The sequence below is a fragment of the Rhamphochromis sp. 'chilingali' genome, assembly GCF_963969265.1.
Source record: "Rhamphochromis sp. 'chilingali' genome assembly, chromosome: 1".
In the NCBI taxonomy this organism is placed as follows: Eukaryota; Metazoa; Chordata; class Actinopteri; order Cichliformes; family Cichlidae; genus Rhamphochromis; species Rhamphochromis sp. 'chilingali'.
In genome coordinates, this window is record NC_137929.1 from 47,268,611 (window position 1) to 47,293,514 (window position 24,904).

A 24,904-nucleotide genomic window follows, 5' to 3' on the forward strand; every position below is an offset into this window, starting at 1 on the left:
AAGTTGGAAAAGGTAAGCGCCACTGCTGTATTTCACATACAGATATGAAATTTGGTACACATATTAAACATCCCAAGATGCACAAAACATCCTCTTGGAGTTATCCCCTAAAGCCAAGAGGAAGTCTGCCATTTTGAAATTATGATGTAATTTTGGCATCGTTGTTGAGATTTCCGGTTGTTGTACTTTTTCAAACTGCTCCTAGGGTTCTAATGGGATCATTTTAATTTTGGGTCAGTAAGAACTACAGATGTGGGCCATGCTAAATTACCAAGCTTTTGAGTTTTTGTTGAAGGGTGTGTCTATGACACCATTGCGAATTTTGCTCATTCGCCTTAAAAGTTTAATTTGCTGTCATTCACACATACTTTATCCAGTCTGGACTAAACTTCTTGTGTGTGATAAGGGCCCACCCCTGAACACATCTGTGTGGAAATATTTAATGATAGTCAGAACACCACCTAGGTACAGAAGGAAATGTCATGTTTTAAACTTTGAGGTACAGATTTACCGTGGTTGAGAAGAATTAGTTAAAATTACATCAGGAAAATCTTAACGATCTTTACTTTATTTTGAAAACAAATTTCAATGCATCACCATAAAGCATGAAATGACTGTAACTCAAAGTCACATTCTTCAGTCTGGACCAAACATCACAGCATTGATAAGAGTTACGGTCCAAACTGTTCAAATGGCTCGATCAGCTTGAACCCAGTACACCCTCATTTGCACTCAGGTATGAGGGCCCTCTCATTGTTGCTTGCAGCTTTAATTATATTTATTCTTTTTCTCAAACTCTTAAACAACACTGAAGCTGCAGCTGAAAAAAAATTGTTCTTTAAACATTTATTTAATGGGATAATTAATAATAATAATAATAATAATAATAACAATAATAATAATAACAATAATAATAATAATAATAATAATAATAACAATAATAATAATAACAATAATAATAATAATAATAACAATAATAATAATAATAATAATAATAATAATAATAATAAGTAATTAGATTGATTATAATCATCACCCATCATTTAGTTAAAGTCTGTGGTACTTTGTTTATCAACAAAAACATTTTTATAAAATCGTTAAATGTAAGGTAGCCAAACACGAACACAGATTCTTTTTGTAACCACAGCTGTCAAACTTTTCTGATGTCTTCTTTGGTTCAGTTAAAACCCAGCAAACTTCCCTCAAGCATACATCATTGTCAAGTGGCACCGTACGACCTGCTGCCTGCACGGGAGTTTCTCTTTTCACTGCTGCAACTCATGTGGTTAAACAGATGTTTCAAGGAACAGAGTCCTGGATGTAGGAACGCTGACTCTGCCTAATGAATCCTGACAAACTTTGGCGCAAAGATGCACCTGTTGGCTGCACTGTGTACTGTTTGTCACACTCAGAAAATATAAGACCACATTGTGTTTAAATGAAGATAATGACTGAGTGAAAAAGAAGCCTCTCATTAATAATGTTATAGTTTTTAGACTTTTAAGAAAGCACAATGATACAATAATGTCACAGCCACATAAGAGTGTAGTGTCATGCTGTGACTCAAATACTCCAATGAATATCACAGTATGAATATATTAGAATTTTGCAAATATATACATGAAACCAAGTTTTGCATTACTTACTTTCTAGCCTTAGGAAAAACAGCACCTGTTCACTTCAGATTGAATAAGGGATCCGGTAGGTTATGCTAAGAAGGTCTTCATTGTCACTTTGCAGCACAACAACATTCCCCAGTATGACAAAAAGATGTGTACGGTCTCCATGTAAAATATTTCCAATGTAATATATTTTAGATTTCATGCTTTGATGTGTAAATTATATTTTACTTTGTGCATTTACCTTATACTTCATGCACAGTCCTTAGGTCCTATATTTCCTTCCCTCCTTGTCCTGTACCTTTAATGTTGATAGTGTTGCAGAGATCTGGTGTTTCATAGTTTTTATCTTTCTCTTTGTCTTGTCTTAAATATCACACACCTTGTAAGTTTTTCCAGCTGCAAATCTATTACAATGACAATAACTTGAAGTCTTGAAGTTCTTCTGAAGCCAAAAAGCGACAAGCATATCACACACGCCTCCCCTCTGTAACTTTATCAGCAATCGCCAGCTGTTGGGCTGACAATGGGCAGTTGTGAAATGTTAACATGGTGGTGTTTTTTCTCGTTGGTGGAGAGCAGTGTGACATCATCCATGAAGGTGAATGTGAGTCTTTTCCTGCAGCTGCTGCCACTTTTTCTTTACCCCACAGTAAAAACTGCACCAACACAAAAAGATGACATACAGTTAGTCAGGACGACTGATTCAATACGCAGAAAGCAGTAAAAAAAAAGCCTTTTGTCACTTACATCTTCCTCTGTGTCTCCTCAGGGGATGAAGAGCATTTTGCAGACAAGTTTTTCCACTTTTGTCACTCTCCTCTCTCTTGTCACCTCCTTCATTTTGCCCTTCTGTCACTCTCCCTCCCCTCCTCATCTCTTTCTCTCTTCTGTCTCGGACTTCGCTCCTATTCCTCTTTGCCTCGCTCTCAGCATCCCAAAGTCCAACTCCAAGTTCATATCGGTCATTATAACCCCACAGAGAGATATTCACCTCCACTAAGAGCTCATCTCTCTCTGTCTTTCTCTGAGTCCAGCTTCAGTCTGATCATTATTAGTCCTGAGAGACAAATTATTGCCCTCGTGTCCCTCTGACACTCTCCTTACCTCTCTATTCTTTTCATCTCTGTCTTGTTCCGTCTCACCTTTTTCATTTTCGGCTGCTGCTCCACCTTTCCTCCTTGACCTCTCTTGCTCTTTTTTCACCTTTATACTTGTACTTTCTCTCCTAAATTCTTTAATCTTCATAGAACTACTATAGAGGTCATAAAGTCATAGATTATGGCTTTTTTTAAAATCATGCTGCATATATATTTATAAAACCCCAACAAAAAGATGACACCCTTTGATCAAGCAGAGAGTGACATATAGACGCATGGTGAGTACAGAAACAGTGCATCATGGGAAGCCTAGACCTATTGCAGCATAACTAAGGGTCACCTGGTCTAGCCCTAACTGTAAACTTTATCAAAAGGATTAAATGCAGACTGACAAGGCCCTGGGAGATGGGAGTTACTGATTCTGCCATGACCAGGTGCTGATGGTTATCCTAGAGTCACACCAGAGAGAGGTTACAGCAACATACAAACCAAGCAGGAAGTCTTGGTGGTTGAAAGTCAACCTGTGCAGACAAGCACCGTAATGTGGTTCTTGTGTCAGATTTATTTCATTGAAGCAAGTGGTCCTGCTGGAATTGACCATCCTTTTGGAAGACCGGATGGGAGAGAGGTGATAAAATAGAACCACGTATAAGGAGCTCACAGGTGACTGTCTAAGCAGGGAATAGAAGCCCGATGCTAAGGTTTTGCCAACTTTGACCTTTCAACACCGACCTTGAGAGTCAACAGGACCCTCAAGCTTCTGGGGATTAGATGATGGCACAGCAAGAGAGCCATCAGGTGTTATTAGCGTTGCTGAAAAGTTAGAAAAAGTAAAATTTCACCTCTAAATTGTGTTTTCTTACCCCTCCCGATGCAAGTGCATAATCACGTAACAGCTGCTGTTTACCTCAGCTATCAATGCTGGGTGAGAAGTGTCAACCTTTATTTGCTCTGGAGGAGGCTGCAATACTTTGAGAAACGAAACGAGGATATATCCCAAACTTTTATGTTGGTAAGTGCAACTGTTTTGCCACTGTTAGCCTCTGTTAGCTGCTGTTAGTGAAACATTCTTTCAAGAGGATCAAACAATGTTGGACTCAGACACTTAGTGAATAAACTCTCATAAAAAGTGAGAATGTCACACTGTTTATCAGAGGGTAAATTAGAGTTTTTAGGACACTTAAGCCAAATATTACCCAATGATGTTAGCTTATAACCAGCTCTTGGTGTTGTTTAACTTACTCATTGTCATCTTTCCGCAGATCCACACATGGAACAGTCACATGTCTAATATGCTGACAATAAGTAATTGTGACAATATTGAGAATAAATGAGCATGTTTATGCACATTTTCATGTGTCAGAGCTCTGACTTCAGTTCAGGAGATGAGGCTTGAGGTGAGGAGGAGGACGATGACATTTTTCTTCCCCTTCTATTCTTTAGAGAAGGTGACTGTTTCTCTGATGATAAAACATAGGCGTGATCCTTCATAACTTGAGTCTGCAGTTGTGAATTAATATTTACCTCCATAGCACGTTGACGCCTACGAGTTTTCATCTCCTAGTACTACGTATGTGGCCGTTCTTTAATCACAAGTAAAACATGACTGAGCAGTGATGCTCGTCTCATCTAAGTTTATGATGCATCAGTTACACACTAATCAGTGCATATTTTTGAGTACAATAAATTTTTTCATTAAATAAACATAAAATGAGTGTGCCTTTAAAGATGTGATGTGCTTTATGCTTGAGTTTTTGTTGCCGTCCATGCAGCATTAAGACAATTTAAAACATCCCAAACAAAAGTAAAAATAAATGCACAGAAAAATGCCTTCCTACTTTAAGTGCAGTGAGGGATGGAAGACAGAAAGCAGACTTCTTGTTTCTTAAATCTAGTGTCAAGTCAGAAATAAATCATCCAAAGTTCCTTTCTTTTTTGTACTAATTTCCCTCTTTTGTTTGTTTTGTCGGTGCGACATCTCGGTCCTGACTGAAATGATTTGTCTCATCAGAGTAAAAACAGAACATACCAGACTTTCTGTCAGTCTGTGCAAAGTAAATCTGGATTTTCAAACATTATTACAAATTTTAGCGAGCTCTTCTTTCTCCCCTTCAGTATCATCATCTTCTCTCACTCTGTGTGTTTCTCTCTCTTTTCAGTCTCCCTTTCATTCAGTCAGGGTTTCTCAGTGTAATGAGATTACACGGGATTATAAAGCTCCGTCTGTCTGTAATCCACACCACTCAATCCCATTTCACTGCTTAAACACACACACACACACGCGTGTGAGTCTCTTTGATGCTGCACAGTGATCTCTTTTCTTTTAGAGCTTTTGCTTTCTTAATCCCTGTCCTCTTCTTTTGTCACATAAATGATCACCATGGGTCATTTAGCTTCTGTTCTCTTCCCCAGCTTCCTTTCCTCATCCTCTTGTTTCCTTTTCTATCTCCATTTTTGGGTTTTCGATTGTTATCATTCTCCCGACAGCATCCTTCCTCTCTGTTAAACAGAAAGACTAAACCAGTTTGTTTCTTTCATGTCTCCTCTTATTATTATATTTTAAATGTCTGTGTTTTCATCCTTTCTCCTCTTTCCTGCCTTCCTTCCCTCCTATGTCCCTTCCCTCTTTACTACCTTCTTTCCTTTCGTCATCAATGTCCTTCCTTTCATGCTTCCTTCCTTCCTTCTTTCCTTCCACTTCTGTTTTCTCAGAGCGTTCTTCCAGCCCTAAACCTAACCTTATCCCTAGCCCTGACCATAACCTTATTCCTGACCTTAACCAGGACTTTAATGATGTTAAATAGCGTGTTTCTAAGCGATTTGAAGAATAAGAGCGAACATGTGTAGGTTCAGTCCAGACGGTTCTCATATTTCCTCTTTTTCCGAGGTCGTCATTTAGGAACGTGGTGGGTAGCCGAAAACGTAATATGGTGACGATTTGTCACCTAGCGTAAAATGTTACGCTTTGGGAGTGAGAACGGGTTGGTTTTCTTTGCCTTCCTTCCTTCCTTTCTCTCATTGTTGTTCCTTCTGTCCTTTTTTGTATTGTTACCTGCTGTTCCCTTCTTTTCATTTCCTTCCTTTGCTCTTTACTTCCAAACTGTGATTTCTTTTTTCTTCCTTCAGCCCTTCTTGTTGCTACCGATTTTGTTCCCTTCATTCCTTCCTTCCTTTTGTCCTTGTTTATACTTTTTTCCACATACTTCCTTTCTCCTTCCTTCCTTCTACACACCTCTTTCTTTTCCTTACTTTTTCTCCCTTCCACTATATATTTACCCTTCCATACTTTTCATTGCCCTTCTTTCCTTATGTTTATTGTTGTTCTTTCTGTCCTGTTTTATTATTTATCTTATTCTTCCTCCCTTCCCATCCTTACCAATCTGTCTTTGTTTTCCGTACTTTTTATCATCACCTATTTTGTTCTCTTTCTTTCTTCCTTTCTTACACTGTCTTGTTTCATTCTTTCCACATCTGTCCTTCCTTCCATTTACTTTGCTGTCACCTCTTATTCCTTCTTCTTTTCTTTTCTTTACACCTTTGTTCTTTTTTTTATCATCACTTCGCCTTTGCTCAGTTTGTTTCCCTTCTTTCCTTATTTTATTTGTTTATTTCACTGCTCTCCCTCTCTCTCCCCCCTCCATTCTTCCTTTCTTGTTCCTTCCTTCCTTCTTTTCTCTTCCTGTCATTCATTGCTTCCTTTTTGCCTCTTATTCCTCTTCACTTTGTTAATTGTCACGTATGTTGTTTCTTCCATCCTTCCTTGTCTTACTTTTTGTCTTTTTCCTTTTGTTTTCCTCTACTCATGTCCTCCTTCTCCTTCCTTATCACAGTTTTATTATTTCTTCCATCTCCCCTTCCTTCCATTTCTTTTATTTTTACCTGTCCACACCTTCACCTCATCATTTGATTTTGATCTTCCTTCCTTCTTTCCTTCCTTCCTATTGTTGTTCTTTTCATTCTTCTTTACGTTTACCTACATTATTCCCTAACTTTCTTCCTTTATTTCCTCCTTTCTTCAATCCTGCCTTAAATTTCCTTTTCCTTGTTTCCTTCATTAAATATATATTCCTTTCATTTTCCGTCTTTCCTTGTTGTTATTGTGACCTGCTATTCCTTCTTCCCTCCATCCTTCCATCCTTCCTTCATTCATTCCTTCGATATTGCCACCTATGCACACTTCTTCTTTATTTGTTTTTCCTTCCTTGTTATTTCCATTCTTTTAATCGTTACCTGTGTTGTTCCCTTCTTTCATTCCTTTTCCCTTTTCACCTGTTTTTCCTTCTTTCTCCCTCCTTTCTTCCTAAACCTCAGCTGTTCGCAGGTCATCCTGCACACGCACAAACACGCAGCATGTAATTAAAAAAAAAAACTCGAAGAAGAAAAATAAAAAGTTCCCGTTAGAGACTCAAGCAACTCGTGAGAAAGTTCATGTAGCCGCAAAGCGAGAGATCTGACCGATACCCTCCACACATACACACACAAACACACATCAATGGGGGGCAATAAAGTCCTCCTCTCATTTCTACACCAATCATCTTCACAGTCCTACAAAGGACCGCGTCTGATTGGCCCAATGTTTAGTCAGTCACGCCTACAGGAGGCGGGGCTACGGCGAGGGCTGACCCGGACTCTGCTCCAGTCGCTTTTACGCACAGACCGGACAGTCCGCTTTCCACGCACGGATACCCGGAGCGAGAGCTCCTTCTGGATAGAACGAGAGGCGAGTGGAAGCTGAGGCGAGGAAATCAAAAATAGAAACGGAAAAAGTGAGCGGAAGCCCAACAGCAGAGACGCACAAGTGTTGTTTTTCCCTCTCCCAGCTGGACAGAGCGAGAGGACGAAAGAAAGTGCGTGTGAGAGTGTGAAAGCCTCAGTGCGTGCGCGCGTCTTCACCGCTGACCTTCCGTCATGTCGCTCCCCGGCTCCCCTCCGCTCCTCTCGCCGGGCTCGGGCGCCCCAACTCCGGTCGCGCTCTACCGCTCTGCCCCGGATGCGCTCCACACATCCGTCGCCTCCACCGGCACCTCCAGCCCGGCGCACACCAACTCCCACTCCCACTCCCTGTCCCCGTCTCCACGGCTCACCAGCAGCATGCTCAGCGCTTTCCTGCCTGGACCGGGAGGCGCACTGGCCGGCTTGGGGAACGGCGGCTCCACCGCCCCTCTGGGTCCCCTGAGCGGGTTGGGCTCGCTGAGCACAGCCGGCCTGACTCCGGGCTCCCCCAGCCTGGCGCAGACTTCGTCCGGCTCGGGTCTGTGCAGCGAGTGCAAACTGGTGGAGGTGCACGGCGTGAAGGTGGCCAGCTTCAGCGTGGACGGCCAGGAGCTGATATGCCTGCCGCAGGTGTTCGACCTCTTCCTGAAGCACCTGGTGGGCGGGCTGCACACCGTCTACACCAAGCTGAAGAGGCTGGACATCACGCCCGTGGTGTGCACCGTGGAGCAGGTGCGCGTCCTGCGGGGACTCGGCGCCATCCAACCCGGCGTGAACCGCTGCAAGCTCATCTCCAGGAAGGACTTCGAGACGCTGTACCAGGACTGCACCAGCGCCAGGTCGGTCCGCACTTTACGCACTTTTTCATATTTCAAGAAAAAAAAACAAAAAGAGTTTGTCTAATTTTCAAACTTCTTCCAGCGTGATTGAATCGCGACATTTAGAGAACTTTGAGTCAGTTTAGCGGCGGTTTCATCCCCCTTTTAGGACTACAGCCTTGGATTGGCTCTGCGTCCGCACGTTTAAACTTGTGTACAAAGTGGTCCTGCAATATGTTTTTTAATGAAATGATTAAATTTACTGTGACAAGCATGTTTTTGGTAAAACACCGAGCTGTGGGAATCCTGATCTTTTGATATGAAGTTTTTCTGCAAAATCCTCCCGAAACTTTCCTGAAATAAATCATCCAGAGTCTTTCTCTTAATTTTATCCCACTCTTGTTTCTCTTTCTGTTCACAGCTCATTCATATTTCTATTTAGACTCCTGCTTCCTTTGCATTTCTCTCTCTCTCTCTCTCTCTCTCTCTCTCTCTCTCTCTCTCTCTCTGTGTGCTTCTAGGGTGCATTTTTATGACACTCTGCAAACATTTGTTGGAGGCTCGGGACTGTTTTTGATTAATGGTTATCTTCCACACTTCCTGTTCTGTTATCAGCACTGTTCCTTATTTTACTTTGGATGATGCTTTTACTGTATCGACTTTGGAAGGTGTGTGTGTGTGTGTGATGCTAAATGAGCACACAGACAGACACATGTTTCATTAGTTTGGTGTTTTTTTACAGGAACAAAAAGCTTATGGCAAACAAATGCAAAGTAAACAACACGCTGCTTTGTCCTGTTTACACATAATCCATTACCTTATATCTCACCAGCAGATCTGTGTGTGTGCGTGTGTGTGTGCGCATGTGTGTGTGTGTCAGTGAAAGGGAAAGAGCTTTTCTGTGTCTTTATGTGGTGTATGAAAGGTAATATGTGTGTGAGAGGCTTTAACGGGAATCGAGTGGATGTGTGTTGCAGAAATGCAGCATTGATGTGCGTTTGTGTGTAAATAGGCTTTTCACTGTGTGTGTGTGAATACTTGCTGTACACCTGCCACCTCACCTGTCTGAGCCCACAGCTTCTATTTAGCTGGCTTCAAGTTCAAACTCGAAAGTGTTTGTTTTTTTTCTCCAGTGGGTTAAATTTTGATGTGAATCCACAGAACGAAGCAAAAATAGTTCACAACACACATTTCAAATGATTTCAAAATAACTAAAGAGAAGTTAGAAGCTGCAATGAACTCTTTGGACTTGCTGTTGCTTCATTGCATTCACATTTTAAAAAAATTATTGTCACTAATATAGAAAAGATTAAATCAAGTTTTGTTCAGACAATCAAACCAAAGAAGTTAAAATATTTCTCCAGTTTAGCGCTGAGTAGAAGAGGCCTCACAGTTTTTAGAAATGTCTTTTATTTGCTCAGTTCTGTTGTTTTTAACTGTGTCGAGCCTCATTTACAGAACATATTGGAAGACGTTTAAATCAAAGTGTTTTTGGTTTTACACGATTTGTGTTTAGTTCTTCTTTTAGGCACCTCAAACTGAATTGAAGTGAATTCGTTTTGGACAGAAAAAAATGTAACTGCCACAATTTTTAAAAAACCTTTTGCAGCATCTCCTGTGAAATTTCCGATTTTCCGCACCCTCTTTAAACTCTGACGTTTACTGTTTTCCACAAAGATGACTTTAAGACTTTCTCCCCGCTTCTTTTTTCCCTCTTCATATAGATTTAAAGTATTTCGGTTTTAAATTTAAACTTTAAAGATGTCGGGGAAATTTGACATAAAGGTTAAAAAAAATTGGTAATTGGTCATGTGAGAAGGACAGATGCGTTCTGAGTTCAGAAAAGCAGGTTTAAATGAGTTCATCACTCAGACTTGGCCTTTTTACCAAAATGGTCACAGAAGTTTTTCTTTTATTATTATTATTTTTAGCTGTATTTTGCTCTGATGGTCGTCTTGGAAAGAGTCAAGTGATCCAGTACCAAAGTTTAGAAAGATCACCTTCAGTCAGTCTGCGTTCTCAGTTTAAGTAAAGTGAAATTCATTCATTACTTAGAAAAACACTGACGATTTAAAATATTTAAAACCAGCCTTGAGTTCTGGCCAAACTCGTGCCGCGATTGTCGAGTTTATTTGATCACCTCTGCCGAGGAGCTCGTGCTAATTGCTCGGTTCGCCCGTCTGTTAGCGGGAATCTTCAAACCATCTACAACTCGTTGTGGATGGAACAGGTGGTGCTTGGCCTTTCTTAGAAATTAATATTTTCTTTTACCGCTGCGAGGCGTTTCACGTCAAATCTTCACAAATACAAATCAAATTACATCCCGAGATAATCTGACAACTCGGTTCGTGCCAAGAATTACCAGCCTGGGTGGGAGGCGCTCGTCCTCGGACTGCTCTTGTTCTTAATTTTACACTGATGGGCTCGTATGCATTGGGCTGTCTCATGCCATGTTTTTGTTGCTGACTCTGGTTGCATAATTTATTAAAGTTCACTGTCCCTGTGCAGGAAAAAAAACACTTGGCAGCCGATTTCTGCGCTTTGTGCCAAAATTTGCACTTCTGCTTATGATCATTACTCTGATGTTAATGTTTTCAATGTCAATCTCTTATAGACATCCATAAATCTGCTTAGAAATCAGACATAATGGCACACCTCACAAAACCTGGAACCTACCTGAGAATCATCTATAGGTTTACGTCACTATCAGTGTGATCCACTGCGAGCTGCCTGTACAAGCAGACGGGAGCTGCTACGTCTAGCTTTAATGAGACCAAACAGGCAGGCACACTGGACCCCATCAGCAGCTTCTCTGATGGCTGCGTTATTCTGGGGGAGGAATTTTGCTGGCCCACCTTTGCTCTGACCTTTATTGTGTGATAAAGCTCTTCTCCTCTGATGGGAGCGATCCGTTCTGGGGTGACACTGTCTCCCTATCCGTGGGGCACCAGAGATGACTGAAAGGTTTAATTATGATGGAATTTAAATCCACTTTTAACAACCTAAACCAAGTGCTTCACAGCGCTCTCCACGCTCATGATTGAAATGCTAAGTGTGGGAATCTTATTTGGGATAATGGTGCTCGATTCCCTCAGGTAGACTTCCACAGACTCGGATAATCAGTGCTGAGGAGGGGTGGAGGTGTTCTGGTGGCTGAGGATTTGAGGTGGATATTTACCACTAATACTGGAAAATGTTGGGGTAACGTTTGTGATAATCTCTGGGCTGCATCTCTGTCAGTGAGTTAGTTGCTGGGGTGGCGGTAGCTCAGGAGATCAAGCAGGTTATCTAATAGTCAAAAAGTTGGTGGTTTGATCCCTGGCTGCTCCAGTCTGCATCCAACATAGCCTCAAGCAAGACAGCAAACCCTGAGTTCCTTTCTGCTGCATCCATCAGCGTGTGAATGTTGGACAGAAACCACTTAGGTAGGAACAAAACTGCTTATATGACTGGGTGTCAAAGGAGAGTAGAAAAGCACTGTATAGGAATTGATCAAGTCAAACGTGGCTTGAGGAGTCTTTTAGTTACGGCTGTTTGGCCCGTTTGTAGCTGAGGCATCATCTCGGTGAAGAAGCGGGCTGTTGGGAGAACTTGCCTTCTGTGGATTTCATCTCCATTGTCTTCTGTCTCTTTGTGTAATCCTGGGCTGGCTCCATGATGTTGAGATCAGGGTGTGTGTGGGTCAGACCATCTGTTGCAGGATGATTTGTAGCTGAAGATGGTTAGTTTTTATGACTCCTGCCGAATGTTTGAGCGTGTCAGCTCGCTGCAGAATGAATTTAGTACCAGTTGCGCCCGCTTTCTGATGAGAATCCAAACCTCTCAAGCGCCTCATATATTGCTGTGTTTCCAGAAACTCCTTAACAGAGAAAGAAAGAGAGACAGTGAAAGTTCACGCGAGGGCTGCAGCTGGAAGCGCAGGATGTCGTCTGCTCAGTTATTTTTGTTGATGGATGAACGGCTTTTTGTTTGCGCTCGTTCAGTATCGGCTAATAATTAACGGCAGATCATGTTGCTGTGGAGTCGCTGGACTGGTGATGAGTGGCCTGTTTGTTTCTTGTTTTTTGTTAAAGCTGACCACACACACTAGGTTACACTCTATTAAGCATGACATGTTCAGTCCTCTAGCTATTTCATAAAGAACAGAACAGGCAAGGTTCGTTTTACGACTTTGCCTAAATTCACAGGTGTAGTTCTGTTTTGGGCTAATTTTCTTCCCAAACCTTTCTCCTCTCAATCTCAATCACCCTGCCTCCCCTCTCTTGCCCTCTGCTTCTCTCACACACACTCACTTTACACAGCGGTACATGTCAGGGGTAATAATGGATCATGCGAATGCACATGGAACAACACGGCTGGAGATCCATTGTTGTTGAATGCACAGCGAACACACACACTCCTCTCTCTCCAATCATATTGACATTCTTCTAATGCCTCTCGCTCTCTCTGTCTCTCACCCTCTTTAATGCCCCCTCCTCCCGGCTATTCCCTCCCTCGCTTAACATTATTGTCTGGGAAAAGAAAGAAAAAATTAAACGCTCAAAAAAAAAAAAGAAAAGAAAGAGAACTCCCACTGGGCTTCTGCATAGTTTGTCTTCTCTGTAACCCGTGTGTTTGTGTTTCTCTGTGAGTGTGTGTGTGTATAAAAGCAATCACCGCTTCTATCCACTCGTACCTCTGGTGTCGGTTTTGTTAACTTATGCCTTGTTTTGTTTTAATTTAAAGTGCTCTTGATGTTGTTTTTATTAAAGATCTGCCCTTTTATTGACGTGAAAGAAAAGAAACAGGAAAAGGAGACCTGATGCGCGCGAGTAAGAAAGTGAAACAAAGTTCCCACACTTGCAGCAGCTGAAGTCTGGCAAAATGAAATATGAGTTATTTAACTCATTCACTGCCATTGACGTCTATAGCCGTCAATGGCAGTGAATGAGTCAATGGGTTTAACTCATTCACTGCCAATGGCTGGCAGTGAATGAGTTAAAGGAGGTGACATCAGCTGCTTGTAACCTGCGGACGTTAAATTGAGCTTGCAGCGCAGACCTTCAGATCATTTTATTCTTTGTTTCTGCTGGAGAAAGAGGGAGGGACGCATTTTTAATGTCTTCAGTGTCTTTGTTAAACTTTCCTTTAAATAACTTGAGAATCGAGCCTGGTGTCACAAACGGCGCGTGAGAAAGAGGTCAGGTCATTTTGAGTGTTATTGCGGGATCAATGTTGAGAGTGGTGCCCACCTGAGTGTCATTTTACGCCATTAAATGACATGTGAGAAGTTTAAAATGTGTTGACGTGACAAAGGCAAAACATACTACCTTTGGGTTGAACACACAAGCATATTTTGCTGCTCGTTTTATTAACTTTCCATCCAACTGATAAAGTCACAGTCTGAGATTTATTTTGTAGTGCACAATCACTGTGCTCTAATTTTGAAAGTTTAGTTGCTTATAACCGCCCAGGCCTGACCTTCCCTGTCTTATATTTCCCCACCTGCTGGTTGACCAGGTTGTATCATGAACTCCACCAATGCCACCACCCCAGACCGCAGCCAGAGGCAAAATCAGATTTCCCTAAACTGATGTTGTTGTTGTTCCTGGATCATTGTAATTAACGTCGGTCCACATTCAGCACTCCAAGGGACCAATCACACTGTTGTGATGTCATAGTTTTGCAACGTGGAAACACCCTCACACCAATTGCACAACCCTAACCCTGACCATGATCACGTCTTGACCCTGACATCACAAATCTATGACATCACAACAATGCGATCGGTCCCTTGCAGTGTTGAATGTGGACCCAAGTTTATTTCGATGATCCAGGAACAACACCAACACGGGGATATTGGGTGCATTGGATACCACAACCTGCATTGGGTGTACAACTACTAGAAATGTTCTAATGCAGCCCACTTGCCCGCTGCGAATGCGATGCAACATTAGCTGTGCTAAGCACATTAGGCATGTTCCTTATGACTAATTTGTTAGCTGTTTTTAAACAAGAGAAACCCTTATTGACTAGAAAACCCTCAAAAAACATTTAGAACATCCCTTCAACCGTCCAAGTTAAACATTAATCACGCCCCTCATTAAACAAATCAAATGTAGCTGAAATATGCAGCACATTGACCCGAGTATACTGTTGCACAAAAACACGCATTGTCAGATCAGTTTGCAGAGTTTGGCTAACCTTATCAGTGCTAGCACCAGAAGCCTTGGTTTCTTCTTTGCTAGCGTCTACACCCTGGTGCAGAACAATTTTACGCATCGGTTCAACTGCTTTTGTTATATTCTAGTTATATTTTATCCTGATGAAGCCGACAGCCAGGCGCTCATTTTTGTTTTTACATCAAAGTACAGCAAAGGAGTGCTAGCTAACACGGCTGCCATTGATTTGTTTTCAACCTCCGTTTGTTTAAAACTTACATTCAGAGGGAGCGAGAGAGGGGGCTAGTGATGTTGTAACATCTTTAAACTAGCAGCTTAGACGTTAATAAAATGATAATAACAATAATACAGTATTTCTGGTGCTAATGCGTCGATGTTAGCAGTGTTAAAGCATCTGGTCAGCATACTTTGAACCAAAGAGTTCACAGGTTAAAGAATGGTTAACGGTCAGGTAACGTACTTAATACTTGACTCTCGTTACCACAAGTTGCACAATTTGATCTGGTTGCCACATCACTGCTAGTTTATTTGTGTTTGCGTGCTCCATTTCGATGGAGTCGAACTCTGCACTCTTGCAACAGATCATTTTAACTCAAACCATAATTTTTCCGCCCCTAAACCTAATCAAGTAGTTTCAGTGACTAAGCCTAACCAAACAGCATCTGAAAGCCGCTCCCAGATGAGACTCATCTGAGCAAAAGTCTGTGTTTTTATGGCACCCATGAAACTCCCCTGTATGCAGTTTCAGGAATGCTCACAGGGATCCTTTAAGACTGTTGATGTGGTCATGTTGTTGGAGGACTGGTTGTTTTTGTTGTATCCTTGAGAGTGTTTGTGTTGCCCTCTAACTGAACTAAAAAGGTGGAGGACTGGTGTCTTTACTGCCTCCTGAATGTAAACATTATTTTGCTTAAAAACGAAGCAGACGATCTCTATCAAACCGCAGAGCTGTTTTGGACTGAGTGTTTTCTGCCTCCTTGTCACCTCCTTGCTTGTGTGTGTGTGTGTGTGTGTGTGTGTGTGTGTGTGTGTGTGTGTGTGCGTGTGTGTGAGTGAGAGAGAGAGAGAGAGAGAGAGAGAATCGATAGTGAGTGACAGGTGGGAGGGTTGCTGATGTCGGAGTGTTATTCTGGTCTCTCCTTATCACGACAGGCTGTTAGAGCCCACACACACACACACACACACACACACACACACACACACACACACACACACACACACACACACACACACACACACATACCGATGATGGAGGTCGCATTGTCTGCAACGCAGGGGGAGAAAAGTCGTTTTGGTTTGTTGAAGCGTTGCAGCTTCACACACTCTCGCAGAATAACATCCGCACACACTCAGCGTGAACTCCTTTCATCAATTTGCTGTTTTTCATTCTTTTACATGGGGCATTAAGTTCTTTTAATGGAGCACAGTGGTTTGTAAGACACACAGTCAAATGTGGTCAGTCGCTTTGCCTTCTGCCTGAGGTGTGTGTGTGTGTGTGTGTGTGTGTGACGGAGTAGAAAGCACAAACAGAGCTATCAGTTGTCACACTGTGTCAGGTTACATCTGTGTGTTTGTGTGTCTTGTTCTTGTCATGTGTGTCCTGCTGGTGCTTGTGTGCGTGTGTGTTGTTTCTGTTGGTGTGATGTTTCCCACGCACGCGTGCGCGCAAGTGTGTCTGGTTTCAGCTCCGCTTTGTGCTGTTGGTTAATTGATAAAGGTTAAAGCGTTGGCCGGCGGGGAGCTGAGGTCACCTCGCTGCAGTGTGACAGTGCGCGTTAGCAGCGAGGAGGTGACCAATCGGACGTAATCTTCACACATTGCATTAATCAGATTGATCCGTGACAAAGAGGTGCTTTTTTTTCCACCCGAGTTTGTTTAGAAGTCTCTTATAATCGCCACACAGTATGAGAGTTTTATTGTTGTTCATTTATTTGATTTTCTGAAAGCATCTGCTCACATTAATGCACACTGTGAGCCCGACAGGTCAGTTAGAGTGCTGCTTTTCACCTGTTTAACTGTAACTGGAGACGCCACAATACCAAACATGTGGCCGTTGGTAGTAGTCCAACTGAAAGAACGTGGTCCTCAGGTCCAAACAATCTGTAACGTGTCCCTGATAATTTGACTCGCACACAGAACAGCAACAATTAGGTCTCGTGTTTTTCTTTCCAACAAAATAGTTTCCATTTTTAAAGATGTAAAAGGAAACGGGCTACAGTATGATCTGCAAAACCTTAACTCATGAAACTAGTGTTCAACTCCAATGTGGCAGCACAGAGCTTTTCCTCCATCAGGGTTTCCAGTGTGATGAGTCCCACTGGGCAAGGAGCGACACTAAGACAGCAACTACCAACTAACCACTAACTAACCTGAAGAGTTACACATATGAGTATCTGAGAAATTTTAGTTATTGTTAACACATAATTGAGAATATCAGATTTTAACTTATTGCAATCTGGATTAGAGCCTGACTGATATCTTAAAACTGATACTGATACCAATATTTGGTGGTTTTAAAATTTCCCAAACGATGTGTGTTATGTGTGGCTAATTATGAGTAAGCTAACATGCCAGTGCAGTTTAAAAATATTCTTGTTTTATTGTCACAGCAAGTTGTGGATTGCTCGTTTACGCTCCGGATCAGCTGGTTGTTGTTTTTGCAGCATTCCAAAGAGTGCCCTCTGGTGGCCAAACTGTGCAACATCAGTATTCACAACATGGTTGTTCCTCCCATCTCTTCTTTACTACCTTGATTTTCATTTATCGTTTCATTCATTTACAATATACTGGTGCTGGGTTATTAGAAATAAGGAAAGTATCAATATTTGATTTATTTCGTTCATCCGGCTGATTGACCAATAAGTTTATACCGTAGCAAGGTGTCTGTTGGTTCCTCTATCTGTCCACTATTCAAAACAATCACTACTCCTGCTATCTTCCTTATTTAGTCAGATTTGGTCACACTGATCGTGTAATTGATCTTCACTCAAACTGCAGACAAGTCACACTTGTCCTTTTATGGCAATAATGATGGATTGTTAACTGGTTGGGCCATTGTCATTTGTGTTTTGTTTGTACATTGCTTTGACTTCATGTCTAAAAACACCAAAAATGTAATTAAATGCCAGTTAAATTCAACCTAGTCTCTTACAAATTAATATCTAAATATTTCTGAAATGTTTTATATGTTGTAATTTTTTTCCAGTTATTGAGCTTGACTATAATTGCTAAAGGGCATGCAAGCCTCATCATTTTCGTATCGCAGACTCAGGGTTGTGTAGGTTCCTGTATTTTAGTGAGTGAAAGCAGTTTGCTTAAGGTTTAAAAAAATCTGGTAATTTTGATTTAACATAAGTAAACACAGTCTGTGTTTTGACTGTGGGCTTTCTCTCCTTTAACTTCTAAATACGTGCTTTAAATTACGGTGCTGATCGTGAGCTCAACAAAGATGCTTAACACCTATAATTCGTGCTGATATTTCAGGCATTAAAGAAAAAATGATCAAATGAACAACAATTAAACGACAGCAAAAGACTAAAAAGTGTTTTCTCTGCCCTTATCAAACTGCTGTTATCGTTTAAACACTGTCATGAAGAAAGAGAGCTGACATTTCGGTTGCCATCGAACATACATGTGGCTTGTCTTAATCATTAAATCGACTAGCTCGCATCATGTTGATAAAACACGTAATTATGGCCACAGTTATGTTTACTCAAAAACATCTCTGTGTCGTATCAGCAGTATATAAATATTTCTGGGAGATGGGCTTAGACAACTGCACAGCTCATCTCAGATTATCGGGTTCCTCACACCCTGTGTACAGTTTGAATGTTTATCACATTTTCTATCCAGCCGCTTGGTGGCTGAGTGTGTGCTTGTGCATCTCTGGGGCCGAGGAGGTGGTTTCATGCTTCACTTACCAACCTACCAACCGGCCAGGGCGAGCGACACTGAGGAAAGATGCTCTCTCTCTCTCCTCCTGTTTTCTGGATGAAAACAGATAGAAGAGAGTGAAGGATCACAGAGAGGGAGGGAGAGCGTGAGGGAGGGAGGAGTGAAGATCAAAGCAAGAAATATGACCCTCTGTCACCATGGAAAAGAACTGATCCTGTGTGTGTGTGTGTGTGTGTGTGTGTGTGTGTGTGTGTGTGTGTGTGTGTGTGTGTGTGGACTGAACAAAACGGCAAAAGGGGAGAGGCAGGTCAACGTGTGTGTGTTGGGAAATAGATAATGTTTCACAAAGGCTGCTTCAGTCTCCAACTTTTGAGCCAGACTCCAAAAGCAGGGGGCGAGGGACACTGATAGTTCTAAAGAGAGAGCGAGAGAGGAAGGAAGTTGATTTCAGCAGGAGAGCGGGAAGAATAACAAAAATACAAACATTTTCTATAACATTCTGACTCTTTTTGTGAAACATCATCTTTTAAAACTGCTCATCTGGCCAGCTGTGGGTCAGACATGCTAAGTCTCTGCTCCCGACTGGCAGACATCTCCTATACTTAACCATTAGTTACGTAATTAGTAGCAACAGAAAAGCAGCTCTTTTAATAGTAACCTGCCTTATAGGCTGGTACATATATGGCACTGAACACTCACAGTGCTGTTGACTACATTCACACAGTGCTTTATTGTGTGTGCCCGGGATCGAGCCACCAAACATCAGAAACACCCTAACATTTCAGTCTGTGTCTGCAGTGTAATGTATATTTATTTCTGGCCTATCAGATACTGTTGGGTTGAAATGCCTAAAGTGCCCCTTGACCTTTGGTGTTCTTGTTACCCTGCTTAGTCTCAGATACAGATAGATCCTGCACTGACTGAACAATACTAGCAGCTAATTTAGTTAATTAGTAGAACTAACTTGAATAAGTAAAAGTGAAAACACGCAAATATTATGACTGTTATCATAATTTCATTGTGATCTGGGGCGCTCCTGCTGGTACAGCCTACTTTACTTTCTCTTCATGCTGGATAAACTCCTCGCTCACTCTTTTTCCTCTTATGTGTTTCTTCTTTTAAAAGTCAAAATTTATTTTTATAGCGTCAAATCACAGCAGCAGTATGAGCAATCACTTGGCGACAGTAGGAAGGAAAAACTTCCTTTTAACAGGAAGAAATCTCCAGCAGAGAACCAGGCTCGGGGAGGAAGACAGTTTATTAAAAGTTGCCATTATTATTTATTTCTAATGTATTATTATGTTATATTTGAGATTCTTTCAGATGATGGTTCTAGGATGGTTCCCCAGGTCACACACCTCTTCACCATCCCTTTCCATAACTATTTATTATTATCATTATTATTATTGTTTTAATTTATTCTGTGGTGTGAATTATTGCTCTTTGTCAAACCTATCAGTGGTTTTGGTCCGTCACTTCCTGTTTGTACAAAGATGTGCACAGTTATTGTCTTTCTTCTGTTTACTCTCACACCTGTTGCGACAGATGGCTGGCCGCCCCTCTGTGAGCCTGGCTGTGCATAAAGTTTCTTCCTGTCAAAAGGGAGTTCTTCCTTCCCACTGTCACCGTGTATAAAACAGGCGCGACTCATAAACTAATGTGTCACAGTCTTTGTTTTCATTTTTTTCTTTTTTCTTTTTTTCCCACTGAATGTAAAAACGCTCCAGCTCACTGTGGACAGCCGGCGAGAGCTGTAAGAAATGGAAACCATTTTTCAGATTTAGCTGCTCGGTGTGGACGCACTCCAAGTGACAGAGAGAGATCGAGGGACGGGGAGGTGAGAGAGGAGGGAGGGAGGTTGTTGTCTGCAACAAGATTATTTGATGCCTGTGAACACACACACACACACACACACACACACACACACACACACACACACACACACACACACACACACACACACACACAGTCTCTTAGGTGCACTTAGCAGATTGGTTTAGAAATCGCATTAGGGAGTGTCACAACAGCTTTTCCTCTCGTTCACCAGGTAATCTCTCCATCTCTCCTCCTCCTTTCACCTCCTCCTCTTCTTCTCTTTCTTTACCCTTCTTCTCCTCTTCTAGTTTTATCCTTTATCGGGTTTAATCTTATTTTCCATCCTGCACTTCTCTTAACTCCCTCCTTCTCATCTCTCCCGTTCTTTTCTCGATTCAAACCTTCAAATATTTCCACGTCATTTTCTTCTTTTCTTTCCTTTCCTCTGAGTCTCCTCCTTCTCTCCTTACTTCCTGTGTCTCTCCATCTGTTCATCATTTTTTGCCATCTTCCTCCTTTCTTCCTTTGATACTTCATTTTTACTTTTTTCTCCTCTTTCTTCCTCTCTTCCACCTGCCCTGGTCCCACACCTCTTTTTCTCATGTTTTTCTTTCAGTTAATCTCACTCCTCTCTTATCCCCTTCCTTTTCCTTGCAGTCATCATTCTCCAACCCGTTCCTCCTTTTCTGTCCCTCTTTACCTTCATTCCCCTATCCCAGTGTGTCTTCTCCCATCACTCCTCCTCCTCCCTTTTTTCTTACAGCTTTCCATCTGTCGCCCCTTTCCTCCTTTCTTTCCGCATCTCCCGCCTTTTTTCTTTTCTCCTCGCTCTTCTTGTTGTTCTTCCTCCTCTCCTCCTCCTCCTCTTCTTTCTCCTCCCTCCCATTCTTTATTTTATTCAATCTTCTTGTCATTTACCCCTCCCTCCCTCCTCTTCCTCCACCTGGTCTTATCTCTCTATTTATTGTGACAGCTTGTCAGAGGTGTGCGTTTGTGTGTGTGTAGAGAGGGGAAGAAAAAGAAAAAGCGGTTGACAGATTTACAGTTTTGAGCGAGCGGCATCCGCAAACTGCAATATCAAAGCAAGGGAGAGCGAGAGAAGAGGAGGAGGAGGAGGAGGTCAGAGGCGAAGGAGGAGATGAAAGGAGAACAGAGAGGAGGAGCTGAGAGAGGGTAAAGAGAGGGCAGCTAGGGGGGATGACAGGTGATGTGTGTGTTTGTGTGTGTGCGCGCTCTCCCACAGACAACATATTATTAATAAAAACAGGAAGAAGACGTAATTACTATCCATTTTTAAAACACAGTGACGTGCAGATGAGAGAAAATAATTATAGCTGAAATCAATTAAAAACATGACAAGAGCATACATACATATCCGAGTGAGTGTGTGTGTCTGTGTGTGTGTGTCGCCCACCACTGCTCGTCATACAGAAACTTTACCAGACAGCGTGTTATTAGCAAAAACTTTGTGTAATTTGTCATGAGCAGTGTGAAAACATGTCAGGAGCATGTGAAATTCAAAGTCACTTCTTCGTCTTCTTCTTCTTATTGCGCGTATTTTCATTTTTTTCTCCCCCCCCCCTTACTTTTTATGCATGTGTGCAGCTTTTGTATGAGTGTTTAAGTTTTTATTGTTGTGCCTCTGTGTGTGTGTGTGTTTGTGTGTGTGCTTCACCACCTCCCCGCGCGTCAAAAAATCCTTCCCAGACAGCGTGTTATTAATGAAAACGTATAATAATCCATTTAAAAACATGTCATCATGATTAGAATAATAACAGTGGTTAAACTGACTGAGACGTTTATGGAGGAAGAAGTTCTCATCATTCTACCGGTGTGTGTGTTTGTGTGTGAGTGTGTTTGTGTGTGAGTGTGTTTGTGTGTGTGTGTGTGAGCAAACAAACACGTTAGCGCTGCAGTTGAGTGCCAACTTCCCAAACTCCTGCCGTTTCTTCTTTTGTTTACATATAATAAAGAGATTCTGGACAAGAAAATGATGTTACAACAAGCGCTGTTCACCAAATAAAGTTTGGAATTTGACAACTTGGTCATGTAAATTATATATTTTTTCTTCTCTCGTCTCGTGAGGGGATGAAGTCTGTACCTGCAGTTTGAAGTCTAACATGTGCAAAAAATAAAACAAGATCCCGAGGATTTAGACTCGAATACTTTCTCTGTTAGTCAAAGTTTTGCTCCGTTAAGTCAGTGAGAAACTTGAGAAACTCAAGTGATGTAAAACGTAAGGAAACTGCTCATATAGTCAGGTTGCCGGACTAAATGCATCCAGATGCCTGCACTGAAGAATCTAGTATGTATTTAGGAACAGGTGACACGTAACACAGGCATTTAAGGAGCTTTTACAGGATCATATTTCATAATCATGAGCGTTAGCTTCTTATTGTCAATAAATTCTATATCTTATTCCTCGGTGACATAAACCTAATTTTTACTGTCAAAAACTGTAGATCAGCCGCACTTCCACTGTTCTGCTGCCCCGAATACTCACGACAGCATCATATTTGTATTGATCTGCAGCTGAAGCGTTACACAACATGGACAAAAGTACTGGGCTAACCCGCTTCATCTTTGAATGCAGGTGTTTTGAGTCCCTTTGCCACAGGCGTGCAGTCTGTCTTTACAAGCACTTAAAGAACGGGTCGCGCTAAAGAGCTCGCTGAGTGTGATGCTGTGATCAGATGCCACCGTGGCAACAAGTCAGTTTGTGACATTTCTTCCCTCATATATACTCCACAATCAGCTGTAAGTGATAAGATTACAAAGTGGAAGTGTTTATGAACCACAGCGGCTCAGCCTCAAAGCGTCAGACCACATAAAGTTACAGCGCGGAGCTGCAGAGTGTGTAAAAGTCACCAGCGCTCTGCCAGCTTAAAGCTCCAAACCTCCTCTGGCATTAACAGCAGCACATTAACTGTAAACCAGGAGCTTCATGCCATGGCAGCTCCTGGAGGTGTCATGTGTAGGTGTTTCAGTACTTTTTGTCCACATAGTGCAGACCCCAACAAATGTACCATTTCCTCCAGTTTGGTTAAACGCAGCTGTGCTCAGCTTTGGTAAGAAATAATTAAATCTGTATGAATTTAAATTTCATATTTTAAAGTTGTTGTGAATTTGTATCTTAAGTAAGAAATAATACGTTTAGGGTTTAACGACTTTAATGACTGTCTTCCTTCATGGGCCATGTACTATGCAGCCCAGTTGGGCAAAGCCAGTAAAACCAGTGGAAAGTACAACGAAACAGACATTTATAAAATACATGAACAACCTCAAATGTCTTAATTTTCCCGTATTTAGTTGTTTTTTTATTACAAATAAAAGCAAAGGAATGCGTTAGCACGGCTCCTTGACTGAAACCCACCAAACTGGGACAAATGAACAGTTTGATTAACAAAAACTCTGAGATGATGCTGAAGATCACCAGTGAACCACTTCGGAGTAGGTTCAGGGTTAGGTTTGTAGTTTAACTGCATGCATAGTTTCAGAAACGTAATCGCAGCTCTTTAACATCCATTTTGATCCTGGATTCTCCTGTGCGTATGGCAAACAGGTAACAATACCATGCATACATATGAACGTCCTCCCACACTTTCAAAAAATGTTTCTAACCTCCTGTCACGCTTTAAAATTCTCATTTCACTGAAGTAGTTTTCATGCTTCAGTAAAATATGTTGTATAAGTTGATATAATTAGTTCCAATTTTTTGTGCACGGCTAACACGATATTATTCTGTTTATTGTTCTGCTTACGGTGTATACTAATGTGAATGAGATATACGTTTAGGTGCTTGTTATTATGCCAAAATAACACATTTCCTATGAAACACTGCTAGTGCTACACACTTTACTTTCTAAATTAATTGTATGTGCTGTAAAGCAGCTTAGTATGTTCTGTATTTTAGTTTCAGCACAACTGCTTCATCTATCCTTTAAGATCTTTGTAGCAAGTCCTCAACCAAACCTAGGATCTTCAGTCTTCATATATGAGCTTGTTAAACTTTGCAGCACCTGCACATTAGCATTTTTTTAAAATACATTTTTACCACTTTAAGGCTTCCTCAATTCACAGCTTCACCTGCAGGGAAAAAGCTCTCATTGTGAAAACAATGTTTGTTATCCCAGCTATGAGCTTGTCATTTAGTAGCAGCGTGGTGTGTATGTGTGTTTGTATGTTAATTTATCTATGCATGCTATTGCTTATCACATGCTTTGTGTTGTGTGTGTGTGTGTGTGTGTGTGTGTGTGTGTGTGTGTGTGTGTGTGTGTGTGTGTGTGTGTGTGTGTGTGTGCAGGCACACATGCTGTCGTTTTGATAGCTTGTCATTGAAGCGATCCGGTCCACTGTAATTTTCTACTCCAAGAAAACAATGCAACAATACATGCTTCGCTGTCATAAAAAGACTCAGCGCTCTGTGTGTGTGTGTTTGTGTGTGTGTGTGTGTGTGTGTGTGTGTCCATGCTTGTGTCAACTGGACTTGTGCAATGTCTTTATGTCTTTCAGGCTCTGTTTTCTCTCATTTTTTCTCTTTGCTTTATGTTTTCTCTTGTATCTATTTTTTTTACCTGCTGCTTGAATGTTTGACGTATTGGTGTCACCAATAAATCATTGCACGAAAGTGGGGAAAGAGGGACAGGTAGAGCAGAATTAGACACGCAGTGGATGAAAGGAGGTTTGTCATGAGATTTTCCTGGAAAAGGTGGAATGATAAAATCAGTTTTAGAGTCAATTTTGGTCTTGGGTGTAACTTTCAAAGAAAGTTTTGTTGTTCTTTT

General features: G+C 41.5%; 1 protein-coding gene across 2 annotated transcripts in view; it reads left to right on the forward strand.

The window, feature by feature from the left end:
- Positions 1-7,381: 7,381 nt before the first annotated feature.
- Positions 7,382-24,904, forward strand: part of LOC308395212 (dachshund homolog 2-like) — a 116,471-nt gene continuing 98,948 nt past the window's right edge. For both annotated transcript variants that reach the window (XM_080879960.1, XM_080879961.1), the window contains exon 1: positions 7,382-8,271. In XM_080879960.1, the coding sequence (XP_080736086.1) occupies positions 7,628-8,271 (644 nt within the window). In that variant the 5' untranslated portion in view covers positions 7,382-7,627. The remainder of the gene's footprint in view (positions 8,272-24,904) is intronic.